This window comes from Chroicocephalus ridibundus, chromosome 1 (genome assembly GCF_963924245.1).
Source record: "Chroicocephalus ridibundus chromosome 1, bChrRid1.1, whole genome shotgun sequence".
NCBI lineage: Eukaryota > Metazoa > Chordata > Aves > Charadriiformes > Laridae > Chroicocephalus > Chroicocephalus ridibundus.
Window position 1 is genome coordinate 99,991,849 of NC_086284.1, and position 14,224 is coordinate 100,006,072.

General features: G+C 41.2%; 1 protein-coding gene across 3 annotated transcripts in view; it reads right to left on the minus strand.

The window, feature by feature from the left end:
- Window positions 1–335: 335 nt before the first annotated feature.
- The window catches only part of BACE2 (beta-secretase 2), a 49,705-nt gene continuing 35,816 nt past the window's right edge, over window positions 336–14,224 (minus strand). For 2 of the 3 annotated variants that reach the window (XM_063345243.1, XM_063345236.1), the window contains 4 exons: window positions 12,696–12,797; window positions 9,029–9,178; window positions 7,679–7,847; window positions 336–1,056 (listed from right to left, as the gene is read on the minus strand). In XM_063345243.1, coding sequence (XP_063201313.1) covers window positions 803–1,056; window positions 7,679–7,847; window positions 9,029–9,178; window positions 12,696–12,797 — 675 coding nt within the window. In that variant the 3' untranslated portion in view covers window positions 336–802. The remainder of the gene's footprint in view (window positions 1,057–7,678; window positions 7,848–9,028; window positions 9,179–12,695; window positions 12,798–14,224) is intronic. The other variant, XM_063345252.1, reaches the window with a different exon arrangement.

Genomic DNA, 14,224 nt, shown 5'->3' on the forward strand with positions numbered 1-14,224 from the left:
ACTACTTTGAAGCCAAGGAGTTGCATTTGGTTGTATGGAGCGTTTTGTGCTTCAAGACCAGTTCTAACCCTCATGCTTACCAGTGGTAGCATCCTCGTAAATTAAGAGAGGTAGTCGTGTTTTACACTAAGGCTGAACAAGTTTGTATCCCAGTTTTCATCTCCTCAAACTATTTTGTAATGACACTTACAAAGGGTGACCCTCTCAAGTGGCAGCAGCGATCTTGAGGAAAAAACCCCACAAACCAACATTTCTTCTTTTGCTTTTCTCTGCTGCTTAAGTCTGACCTTTCTCCCTCCCCTGCACCATAAACACAGTTTCAAAATGAATTGATGTAAACAGAAAGAAGTATTCATTTAATGCAATTAATAAGAAAGATCATTAAGTTTTTTTCTCTTTTTCTACAGTCAGGGATTGATTAGTTAGAAAAAACTGACAGCTCCTTTGTTTGTGAAAGAGATGGACAGTTTTGTTCAGACAGTGGAAGAACACCATGATGTGTTTTTTCTCTTTTTTTTTCCTTTTTTTTTTTTTTTAAAGAAGGTACTATTGAGAGCATAAAGGCTCATTGTACTGCAGTAGCAAATCCAGTACCGTAGCACTTAAGAGATGGTTAACAGTGCTTTGGTTCAGAATCGGTGTTAGAAAATAAAGCTTAAAAAGTTACGATGCAGGGTATTTGGCGGGATTTCAACAGCAATTTGTAATGAACGTAGAAAGGACCGAGGCATTGGCTTCTTCGCCTTGGCAAAGTACTCTGTTCTTCATCCTGTTTAAGTCCCAGGTTTCACAATCAAGTTTCTCATTTCCATCGATGACGCACTAAGGAGGATTCGTCATTGACCACGTCATTGTCAGTGTAGCGATGCTGACACCGTGGTGGAATGAGCAGCAGGATGATCAGTACAAGGAGGATAATTCCACACAGGCTCATGAGAGCATAGGAGGCAATCCACAACACTGGTTCATGGAAAGAAACGCTAGAAACACAGTTGCTTGCAACATCTGCTGTTGTGAAAGGGCCTTCAATCTCAGATACTGGAGAGCCATCAACTTCTGAGAAATTACAAAAAGAAAAACATTAAGTCTATAGACACCATTTAAAAGCAAATAACAAAAGATCTTGCTTAAATACCTATATATCCCTTTTCCTCCATCATCATACATCTCAGCATGCTTGTGTTTTATTGCATTTCTCATTGCAATAAAAATAATAGTATGTCATGTTTATAAAACGGGAATCTGAGGCATAAGGAGACCATGATACTCCCACATCTACATAGGCTGTCAACAAGAGAGCAGACATTTAAATCCGGTTTCCCACAGGCTAAATTAAATCCCAGGCCCCTGGACCACCTTTTCTCTCTGGACTAACCTTTCAGAAATGTCAATTTAACAAAGGTTAAAAATCCTACAACACCTACTCTGGAGTAGGTCAGGGCCTGGGCAGTTTTTGTTTGGTTCTGGCATTCGCAACAACTGGCAGAGTACCTCAGATGGTTCTTACATCTTCTGCATTTGCTGTCTTCCACGGTCTTAGGGAGCAGCGTGCAGGATCATTAGCTTCACAGATACTTTAAAGACTGTATCCTAAACACAAGGTGCAGGGTGGAAAGCAGCACAGATACTCTTGTGAGTGGAGGTGAAAATTCAGAAGGAAGAGGAGGTGAGGCAGGAGAGCTGGGTGACAGCTGTACAGAAAAGGGGAACAGTGGAGAGGAAGGTCCATGTCAGGAGTGAGGAGCTGGGACATGAAGGAGCAGTGCTGTTGGGCAGGGAGGGAGAAGCTAACCAAGAAGCTCGAAAAATGGAGATGACAAAGCTAAGGCAAGAAGCATGAAGGGGTGCCTTGGCAGCTCCGTTTTCAAACAGCCATCCAGCTTGGTAACATCACAGTCTGTGTGACTTGTTTCATTACCATCACAAATCCCTACTTGTTAAACCAGTATTTGCTAAAAAGGGTTATGCTGCCCATGGTTGTCACAGTAACCGTGGCAAGCGCAGCGAAGTTCCCCTGAGTTGTGGACAGGGCTACATGTATGGGTAAAGGCAGAGCAAAGTGAGTTGCCCAGGGCAACAAAATATTCAGAGCATTTTGTATCTGCAGGTACACGGCCGGGGAAGGATGGATACCTTTTAACTTGCTTGGGGCAACTTGGAATCTGCAGTTAGTACTGTCTGTGCATTTTAACAAGTCTTCTGAACAGCTGTAATTCACTTTTCTAGTCAGATGCTTCAAGACACATTTGCGTATGTCTTATAAAGACCTCGGTTTTAACCTCCCTGCTTAATTTCTTCTTCATTTTAAACACAGGCACAGTCTTACCAAATTGTAAGTGAACCTAGCTACCGAAAACAGTACCTTTTATTTACACATATCTTAGACGTGACTCCTGAAAGCATGTTTAAAGAGATTGGAATAAAATATCCTTTGGAAGGAAGAGAGAAGCCCGGATTTTGGAAAGGCAGGAAGGTGGCCTTTAAGATTCTTTGTGGAGAAACAAATGCAGACTAGGTGGGCTGCTTTATCTGCAATTTATTGGGAGAGATTTTAGTTGGTATTCAGTCCCTGGCCTCCTAACACCTCATGTTATTTTAAGGTTTAAGTCTCATTAGACTTAATTCAACTTAATCGCCGGCGGCTGCTGAAAGAGACAGTCCTGCTCGCCCTCACTCCTGCCACTCACTGCCTTTTTGTATTGGTGCTAGTGACTGGTAGGCTGCACGGAGAGTCAGGGCAACTCGCTGATCGGATGGAAAACCAACCTGTCATAACAAACAAAATGCCCAAACAAGGAATTTTCTGTAGGATCGCTCAACTGAACCAAGCCCTTCTCCAGCTGCGAGTGTGGGAAGACTCCTTTAAGCATCAATACTCTCTTAGAGTGGACTGGGTGAACCTGAGGCTGCACCCACAAGCACCCTAACGCTGATGAATACCAAACACATACTCTTTCAGCTCATCAGATGGTGATAACCTGGCCTGTGCACCCTGTACCGTCAGCATATCTTTGCCAAGACACTGCTGTTACATAGCTATGGTAAGGGAGATGCACAGTAGTGGACAGACTTGTAGAAGACTGCCTAGAAGGTCTGTGGCAGAAATCTGTTTTCTTCAGAGTCCCAGTTATTGCACTTTGTCTGCTGTGCAATTGTTTCTTCTGGACATCTCATCCCCTCACGCCATTTCATCTGTCCCTATGAAGTCCTGCAGCGAAACCAAACTAAACCGCACATAATACTAATGTGAAATGTAAGGCATAAGTATTACTACTTAGGAATTCAGTATTTCGAAGAAGTGGGAAAAAAAAAAAAGCAGCACAATTTTCTACCTTGGAGATAGCTTTGAAAATAAACAGTCCCTAATTACTCATTATTTGGCTTGAGTACAATAATTACTTCTATTAAAAAAGGCAATACAAAACTGTTGCCATAGTGGCTGACATTTTAAATTACATTTTGAGAATGCTTGATAGCAGCACAGCCTCTGCTTTCTTCCCTTCCAAAAGAAAAGTTTTCCCTCACCCTCTTCCGCGCCCAGAGAACCTCAGAGGAAATCAAAAGAGAGAAAATTTGCCTAAATTGTTCAAAACAAGCCCTTAACATAAACTAGTAGTCACACACACTTAGCATATTACACATTAGCTGAATTAGGAAATTTTGGCGTAGTTTTTTTTAGAACATCTGGTGGTACCTACCTACAATAAATTTTTGACCTTGAAGAAATGTGATTTTCTTCATTATTGATGATTACAGGACAAAAATGGCACCTCTGGAAAAACGCTATTTTGTAACATTTGTGTAGAACTCAAACACACTCATTCTCACTCATTCACCATCTTGGGTGGTTTGGAAAGGAAGCAAGGCTGAAGTTAGATCAAATTTATCATAAAATTGTAAAGTGCTTCTTGGAAGGGGCTCCCGGATGTCACCTAGTACAGCCTCCTACTCAGAGCAGGACTGTCACCATCAATAGATCAGGTCAGCTGCAGCTTTATCCAGCCTGGCCTTGTAAAACCCAGAGGATGGAGACCCCATGATCCCCCTGGGCAGCCTGTTTCAGTGCTGTACCACCCTCCTGGTGAAGAAGAAATTCCTCATGTCCAACTTGAACCTTCCTGAACGTTACTGGTGGATGTTGCCCTTTGGTACATAGTTTCACATGCACTTGCCCTTGGCTTGCATTCACAGAATCATAGAATTGCCTACGTTGGAAGGGACCTTTCAGATCATCGAGTCCAACCATCAACCTAACTCTGACAAAAACCATCACTAAACCATATCGCTAAGCACTATGTCTACCTGTCTTTTAAATGCCTCCAGGGATGGTGCCTCAACTACTTCCCTGGGCAGCCTGTTCCAATGCTTGACAACCCTTCCAGTATAAAAATTTTTCCTAAAACCCAGTCTAAACCTCCCCTGGTGCAACTTGAGGCTGTTTCCTCTTGTCCTATCAGCTTTTACTTGGGAGAAGAGACTGACCCACACCTCTCTACAACCTCCTTTCAGGTAGTTGTAGAGAGCGATAAGGTCTCCCCTCAGCCTTCTTTTCTCCAGGCTGAACAACCCCAGCTCCCTCAGCCGCTCCTCATAAGACTTGTTCTCCAGACCCCTCACCAGCTTCATTGCCCTTCTTTGGACCCGCTCCAGCACCTCAATGTCTTTTTTAGGGCCCACCATAATCCCCAGTTCTTTTTCCGCAGTGCTGCTATTCAGACGGTCCCTTCCAGGATAGTACCCATGCACGGTGGTTTTCTGCTTGAGGTGCACAACTTTGCACCTCTGTTTCACTGAAACTCTTGAGGTTTCTGCTGCCTCCAGGTTACCAAGGTCCATCTGGACTGAAGCTCTGCTGTTCATCATGCCATCCATTCTCCTGAGTTTAGTGCCTACAAATTTGGGTGCATTCTGTCTCATCACAGTTTAGCGTAGAAGTCATTTATAATTACAGTGCTCGGTGCTTTTCTTCCCTAAAAAATACCCAAGTCTTGCTCCTATGATCTTCTCACTTACTCCAAAATTACTAGTGGTCTAATTCTGCTCAATTCCAAGGTACCATTAGGCTGCTTCACTAATACTAACTAGTTGATCTGAACATCTTATCTCGAGAAGGGACCTGATCTAAAACCTTTGCTAGTCATCCTGTGAACAGTAGACCATCCCTGAAATTATCAACAGGCAACTTGAAACAATCTGAAGTTAGTAACAGGCAGAATAAGTCTTAAAGGGTTTCACTTATTGAGGAAAAAGTAAATTTCTTTGCCTGCTACAATGGAATAACTTCCTGCAGCCATTTATCTAACTCTCCTCACTCTTGGTACACCCTGGAGAATGAAAATGGTGCAAGGAGTATTGTGGGATAAGCCAGTTCTCATCTTTAAGCAAGTCTCAATAGAAACTTGGGAGTTCAATGAAGTTAAGGCTTTTAGTCCTGTTCCCCTCATTTTTGCATTCAGCACATACCCATTTAATACCTTATAAAAACATGGGCTTAAATTTAGTGTTAACACTCTACTGTAAACGAGAAAGCATAGATCATTGCAAAGCCACACCAAATGGTCTTTTATATTTCTCTATTTCTGAAGATTTATGCCACCAGCAATTCAATTTAATTTATGCCCACGAGCAGACTAAAAAGCTCCAAATAAATTACATTAATGTAGTTGCTATGGAGGACATGGCTGGCCTCCACAGGAAGCCAGTTAGGCAGCTTAATCCCTCACACTGCACCGACTGCTAACCACTCACAGTTGTGGTTTTCTGATGAAAGTACTGTTAAATATGGAAACCGCAAGCTGTGAAGAAGTGAATTCAGAATAACTGGCACATCCAGCAAAATGTCATCTGCCCCATGTGAGTAGAGCCTGACAAATCGGTGTATCTCATCTCAGTCAGTGGCTTATGTCATCTGATTTCTCAAGAAGCTAAGTTCCCATGATGCTAGGTTAGACATATGCACAAAATACGGACAAGAAACAAGGAGGAAATGCCTTCTAGCACCAGCTGGGTATCCTCATGTGTCCGAGCTCATGTAAATTCAGATTTCACTGCTGTTCAGCAAGCTCAGTTCTTCCTCTCTAGACGGGGTTGGCAGAACTACATGAAGTGGCCAAACTCTACGCTTCTATGTAGCAATGTTAACATTAAGGTGTTATTATGGTTCCCCGATTCTTTTTCTCAACAAAGACGTGCTGTCAAAGCAGTTCTTACGAGCACCAGCTGGCTCGTGTCCCCTGCTGATCACGTCGGTCAATATGTTCTGTCAAAATGCCCCCTCCCCTCTCCATTAATGGCTGCAGTGTGGCAGGGACAGAAGGCAGCTCTATGCTTGCTAAAACTGCAGTCAGGAAGCACAAGGAATAATGAAAGGCAGGAAAACCTGGTCTGCAGTATTTGTCTAGTTACACTCTCCTTCCAGATGCATTCAAAATATGTCTTTCATCACTGCATGGTACCTCATAGAGACCTTCATTAAGCAACTCACATCAATATCCGGATTTTCTTTCCTAGCAAGCTCAAAGATGACAATTTTGAGCCCATTATCAATGGACAGATTAACAAAAAAAGGGCTTTTAAAATGCCCTGGAGCTAGAACTCAGCTAGCTAGTATCTCTCTTTTTCCCCTCAATTACCTGGTTGCATTAAGCACTCAAGTACTTACTGCCTTTACCCTCTCTAACATAAATACTGAGGACTGAAGAGGCACTGTCAGTCCTACTCCTTTTCTCATGCAAATCTCAGATGATACAATGTTTTTTCCGGGCATAAACCACTTCTGTGTGGGACAGAGACTTGCATAGGGGTCCATGTCCTTTTGGTTATCTCCCACTTGTATGGTCTTGTGGTGCCAAAGCAATGTCTCAACAACAAGGGGAGGAAACCCCCAAAGTCTTGTTTTTAGCTACCCTTGGTGAGATAAGAGAAATTATGGAAAAGAAAGTAAGTTCACCAGCACTGTAAAATCAGCCAAAAATTATGAGCTTTTTGATGTTTCCTCAGCAGCTAATTAAAAAATCAATGGCTTTCTACTTACACTGAGAAAACTATTTGTTTAGAACCAACACAAACACCACAAGTCTTAATTTGAGTCACATTTTCATCTTAGCTCTTTCTTTGAGTATTTCTGAGAGGCTGAAAAGGCACAATTTACAGAATCACAGAATCACGGCATGGTTCGGGTTGGAAGGGACCTTAAAGATCGTCTAGTTCCAACCCCCCTGCCCTGGGCAATTTACATTAAGAGAAAAGCACAAGTAAGGTACTTCACTGCATATTACAGAAGTTAGTTGAAGAATTCACTTATTGGCAAATTAGAACAGGAACTACACAAAAATGAAGCTGCACTGAAAACAGGGACTTGTCTCATGTAACTGTTGGGGAAACTGTGCACACTGACAGATGTCTCAAAAAGAAGATCTTCTCTCAGAGGGAAGAACGCAGCTAAGATTCCCAGAGCTGAGGCTGATTTACTTCATGCCAAAAGACTGTTGCATGCAATACAGATTTTTTTTCCCCTCCCCTTGAAATCTGAATAGCTCGGGATTGCTCAAAAATATACCCATCACACTTCATGATTAACCACGCTTTTTCCCATCAGAGAAGTGGCAAAGGTCTTTCTCTGAGAGAACAGGTGTTCCCTCACTCACCAAATCCTGAACCTGAACCTAAGTTCTCTTACCTGCACATGGACTCACTGCAAAGCCCACTCTCCTCTGGGCTCTGTCAAATATTACATAGAAGCCTTCCATGACTGTAGCACCAATAACTAGAGCATTCGTGGAGGAAGAGATGCCGAATCGGTAGCACTGTAAATTCTCTCCTATTCCAAGGATGGGTTGAATATAAAGCTATTACAAAAAAAAAAAAAAAGGCAGAGTGTAAGAAGCAACAACACACAGTACTTAGAAGTTCAGACCTTTTGCTTTTTATATTCAAGCACTCAAACTCTCCTGGAAATAGAGAATGAATAGGGGCAAACAGATTTCTGTACATGATTTAAAACTGGTCAAAGGTTACCAGCAGGTAAGAGGTAAAGCTCTTGGATTCTCAGCTTAAGTCTGAATATAGTCAGTCACTATGTGAAAGTCATCAGCAAATTCACAAGAGCCACTTTTTATTCTGTTTTCTATAAAGGAAGGATAGCTGAGAAAGAACTTGGGATATGAACTCAAATTAGAGAATAATTTTATTATTTAAAAAAAAAATCAGAATGGAATTGATTCAGAGGGCATTCGGTGTCAGCTTCAAGGCTCTAGATGCATAAATTCAAGTCACATTTTACCCCTTGTCTCCTCAGGGAAGATGAAAGATTGCCAAGCTACATGATCAATACAGAAAAAGCTTATCATAAGGCTTCACTATATTTCAAGTTAAAATGTACTTAATAGGTTCATTCTCCCCTTTGCTTCTGACCATCCCCGGAGGTAAAAGACCATATTAGTAATTTTAGAGGATACTAGCCTGTTTTGCAACCTATACTGGGAGGAGCGGAAAAATAGAAATATATTTTGCCAGAGAGGAAAAATAGAAGTGGCACATTATATTCTAAAAGCTGGGATGGAATATTAATAAAAGCTAAACTAACCAAGTTACAGAAACTGGTGAAGAGATCACATAGGCTCATTGCCAAGACTGTCATATTCACAAGAAGTGCTCCAGCTCAGAATGCCACGAAAAACAAATCAATTTGCTTCCCAAAACGAGAAGACCAAAATGAGCAGAGACATTCTGTATTGACATCTATTGTGGCTAAAGCTCATGAAAACAAAACAAAGACTTGCCTGTTTTCCTCAACAATTTGAAAAAATCATTCCCAACTACATGGACTATTCTCAGAGGGAAACTGTTTTTCTTTTTTTGGTTTTAGGTTTGACAAGTTGATTTAAAAAAAATTGATTTAAAAAGATTTCCCTTGCATGCAATAAGCCAGTTCTCTATTACTGCTAAAAATAGATCCTCTCTTTTTTAAGAGCATGTGCTTTATAATAGCAAAAATAAATTTGTAACCGAATAAACAAAATGTTGAGACCTGTGGTAGGATAGAGATCCGAAACGACCTACTGGAGTTTTCATCCCTCAAGTAAATGGACAGTTTGGGAAATAAGGACCAGGGTCTTTCAGTTTTGTCCCAGCACGCAAGCTGTGAACCAGTCCAGAAACCAGAAGAGAATTCTTGTATCTATTAAAAAAAAAAAAAGTGATACATACAGGTTATCTACATTTTGATAGATTTTTGTAAATGATCACTACCACTATTCAATATTTCTCCTATTCCCATGGAGAAATTCAAGCATGAAGAAAAGTCTGACAAAATGCTTTTCCTTTAAGGATCAAAGAAAAAGCACAACACACAAATCGAGGCGCTTCATAACCCATTATGACTTGGAAGAAGGGGGAAGAGGCAAAAGCAAGTTTAGTTCTCTCTTCCCTCCCCATTTGTGTCTCTTTCCTTCCACTTCTGCAATGAACATGTACGACCTCCCTGAGCAATCGGTACCGCAAAGAGGCAAAGCATCAACATGCTTTTACTACCCATCTACCTCTTCTCTGAACAGCTCTGACCAAATGCCAACATTTTGAAGCAGCAGACATTTTTTCACAAAACACAAACCAAAATACGAACCAGATGAATATGTAATGGAGTCATCTCCCTTCCTCACATACCTACAGCTTCTTACTCAACTTCAGGTTTTTGAAGCCAAGGGCTAAGCCAACATCTCCTGGCAGCTAAGGGAACCAAGGTCTGCTACAGTCAATGGAAAGAAACACGTCCTTCTGTCTCTTTTGCTGCCCTGCCACTCACTACCAATACGACTTGACTTGCTTTTGAAATAAGGTTGATTAATAGTACTTCTTAATATATCCATGGCACTAACAAAGCAAAACCCAAACTCCTGCAGAGCTTGTTTGCCTAAGATAAACATCATGTCTAATGTTCGTGCTCCCTGAAGCTTATCTGCTGCCAGATCAGAGGAAAAACCTTCCTTATTTGAGTGCATGACTTTGCTCTGGTTCTTATTCCCACATGAAGGAAGGCGGTATCTTGTTCTGACGCTGCACAGCCCAAGCTTTCCATCTGGATGAAGAAGAAAGACGGAATCCAGCCTTTCCACTCCCCTCACTTGTATTTATCTGTGATATCATTTATTTTGTAAACATCAGATCATACATTAGTTATATGGCATTCTACAGGTGACAAGTATTCACCTCACCCTGCATACCTGCCAATGAAATATTTGTTAGGGCTGCACAGTATTTAGAGACTTAATACTTCAATACTTCCAGGTGCTCATCTCTGGTCCTGGGCAAACAAGCGTACACACTCATGTAAACACACAATGAGACTTACCGTCACAAACAGACTACTTTTACCCTTAACTCTCAATGCACACTTAAGTACAGGCACAGGACAGAACGCTCTGCCCCTCACAGCTACGTCCCAGGCCAAAAATATAGTTCTCCTCTCTTTCCATTTTCTCTTGGAAAGCAGAGCTTGTGATCTGAGGAAAACTGCAAGATAGCACCCAGACTGAACAGACCAAGTCTATAAAGTGCTCTATTTTAAGTGCCTACTTTCATTTCCCAGAAAGACTGCTTATTACATTGCATTTCTTTGCCTCACTTCTGTAGGCTGAGGAAATGCACTGGGGGGGATTCAGCTGTATGATACCTAAAAGGTTATTAAAATAAAGATATTAGGTTTGTCTGAGCCTTCATTTCTTCAACTTATTAACTTAGCATTATATTAATGCTGTGAGTAGACATGCTGTTCTGACTTAAGCTCAATGAAGTGTAGTAGCTGCCGCCCCTCTTGGGCTCATCTCTGCCCATCTGCCAAAACCACTCCCCTTCAGACCTACCAAAATCAAACTACATCTATAGCTGCTCCCTAAAACACTCCAGCCCAAATAAGTAAGATTTAAAAAAACAATCTACACCCTCAAAGAGCATAAAGCTCACAGCCTTGTTTTTTAATGGAGCTGAATAAAGGAAAGCTTCATGTGCAGTTATCCCAGCATATCTGAGGGGGCAAAAACATCTTGCTGGGAAGCTCATAACTCGCTGCTAGGAGCAGGAACTTGTTAACCTGGTTCACCTGTGGTCAGAGAAGTATGTCTGACTACAGCAGACGATTTTCTGTTTCAGTGGTACATAGCCTGCCAGAAGCACAGAGTGCTAAGAGTATGGTTGTAATGCCAGGGTACAATTGCTGAAAATACCCGTTTTCCTGTCATTGCTCCTACACAGCTGGAATCTGATCCTTACGTCTTGTAACTACTTTCTTATTTAATAGACTATCTATCTCCTTTGTTTAGAGCTGTGAAAATAATTTTTGCTGTGTGCAGAGGGGAAGGGGTACAGCAGCAAGGTCCTTGAGGTAATAAGAAACCCTAAAAGAGAAGAGTTAGTTTATGCATTTTTAATAGGAAGTACAAAAAACATTAAGCAGAGTGAGTGAGTGAGTGGTTTCCCTCTAATACCTTATCGATCAGTTGACCATTTACTTGTCATGTGGAAGGCCCTAGTTCAAATGTCCCGACCAACATCAGAGAGGAGTGTGGACTGCTGTGACCCACTTCACAGGAGGATGCCCTATCCACAAGGTATCCATTACAAGAGCTCTTGAGTAGGCTTCTTTAAATGCCCCCCCCGCCATTGACTGAAATTATTCCAGTCAATACTTAAGTGCTTTGCAAAGAGAAGAATATTTCAACTGGGGAAGCCGAGCTACAGAAGATAACTGACACATTTATTTCAGATACTGGACACCTGCAGGCAGTGAAGAACACTTCATGCCAAGTCTCTGCTCTTAATCAGGTAGGAAGAGGATCTCAATCTTGAATTATCAGCATACAGGCAAATACTCTGTCTTTTGGGCAGCCAGCCAATAGTCTGGTTACTGTATTTCCTGCGATTTCCAATGACTACTGCTGTCTGATTGTGAATCCATGACAAAAATATTAAAATTGTTCACTTTGAAGTATCTGAGATTTATTCTTCATCTTTAACCTTCTCGGCGCTTCTCATTGTATTCAACCAAAATTTATGAATAGTTTTTATTAACCAGAAAATGATGTTTCAGTCACTTTACACTCAGAGAAATCCACCATCCCCATGCCTTACTTCTAAAGCCCACTCTATTTCCAAAGAAAGATGCTTTTAAACATAAATAATTCAATAATGAAGGTCAAAAGCAGCTTTATTGATATTAATAATCCTAATGAATGACATCCATTCTATACAATAAGCATTATACTTGGAAAGGAACTGCTTGCAGTAGCAGGTTCTTCTACTTTATAAACACTTAGTTTTGAATGAAAGGACCGATTTTTGCACTCTTAATACTTTGAATCAGAGCAACAGGGATTATGTCAAAGTTTCTGAAATGCTTAGAACAAAACATTCCACCTCTGCACTATTTCTGATGCACACACACTTCTTGTCTGTATTTGGACCCCCCCTTTTCCCTCCTCCCTTTCCCTTTTCACCTCTTCCTTTCCCTTTTCCATTTCCATCAAAGACTATCAGTCATTTCTCACTTATTAACAGGAGTAAACCAGGAGAGATTCTGCTCCCCTCAGGTGAAAACCCTGTGACTTACACAGCAGATAGCAAAGATGACACTCCTTTCAAAGATTATGTGATCATTTAATAGGAATCTAACGTTTGAAGCAGATTTAATGACATTAGCTTACCAGGGACGTGCGAGCTATTGCTTGCACAACAGCACTGAAGACTTTCTGGGGCAGACGGAGAAGCGTGGTTCCACTGTCTACTATTGCTTTATCAGCATTATACTAGGGAGAGGGAAAAAAGGAGAGAAGTTACACGCTGTAGTTTATGTAATGCAGATTCCGTTTCACAACAATAACAAAGCTGCTCCTTTTTGGTAGCTGTCTTCCCAAACCGGCATGTCATACCTGTCAGCAGCGCTCTCTAGTTGATAGCTTGAATTCAAACGGAGTCTGAGAGCAAAACCAAGATATGGTCAGCCTAGACACAAGCGTGAGTTTATCCGCATCACTCAAGAAATCGCTGCGTGTCACCACAGCTGGTGCAAATGGCCAAACCACTGTAAAGAGAAAATCCTGGCCCCTCTCAGGGGTGTGAACTAATCCACTTGATCTCCCATATGCTTTGGGCAAAAGCACTCTCATGGTCAGTACAGAGCGATGCTAAGCGTGCTGACGTAGCTTACACATATGTCCAAGCCCTGAACCAAGGTCTCCTCTATTATGGAAACAACTCGCTCTAGTTTCAAGACAATACAGCAGCCTACTTTCAATGACTGGTGTATCTAACTTAAGAATAGTCAGGGAACCCTTGGCCCCATTACGTGTCATGTTCGGTACTGGCTCAAGAGCACAACTGCCAAATGCCACACCTTTCTCTCTTGACTGCTGAAAACCACTAATTATGTCTAAAGAACAAAGTTAAAATCAAATATCTTGACTCAGTGCGTTGATTGGCTCTCACACACCGGGTGGAGAACCCTCATTGAGGGACAACACTAAAACACTGACAAAAACAAGTACAAAGAAACTTAAAATTTCAATCTTGCTGCCTCAAAACTGCACTAAAAAAACTAAGCAAACATTTATCTTCATTATTAAAACCCCAATTCTCAGACGTAGGGATTTCATTAAACTTCAGATACAGTAAACAAAGAATAAGTATTTTAAAAGGTACATCTTTTTTCATGAACTTAAAAATGATGATTAATTGTTAAAAAAAAGAAAAGGCAAGCAGCAGTGGCAGCTGTTTGCATTAACTACTGTTATCAGCTCAGGCAGCAGGATCAATATAACTAAACAGTGACACGTTTACAGCACAATCATAAGACACAAACATACAGCATAGGCTTTTTAGAAAGAGGTCAAACAGCAAGTGAGTTAAAATACAGTGGTTTAGATGTTATCAAGTCACATGGAATAGCTTTAGTGCCGTGACAAAAATAAAATCCACCAAAAAGTAAAAAAGTAACTGGCTTAATTATTTTCTTTTTGAAAAAAGAGCTGCTATAGGCTGCCAAGCAGAGCTGAAAGAAAAGCAAACAGGAAACCATTTATTATACACTCAGAAATACTTCTGAGGAGTGGAGAGAAATATCAAGGCACTGTGGAGTCCATTTTAATAGATTTGTACCGCAAATACACAATCACCAGCATCCTGGAGAGTCACCCTTGGAAAAAAAGTAGGTAGGAGGAACAGCCAAAAAGGTCAA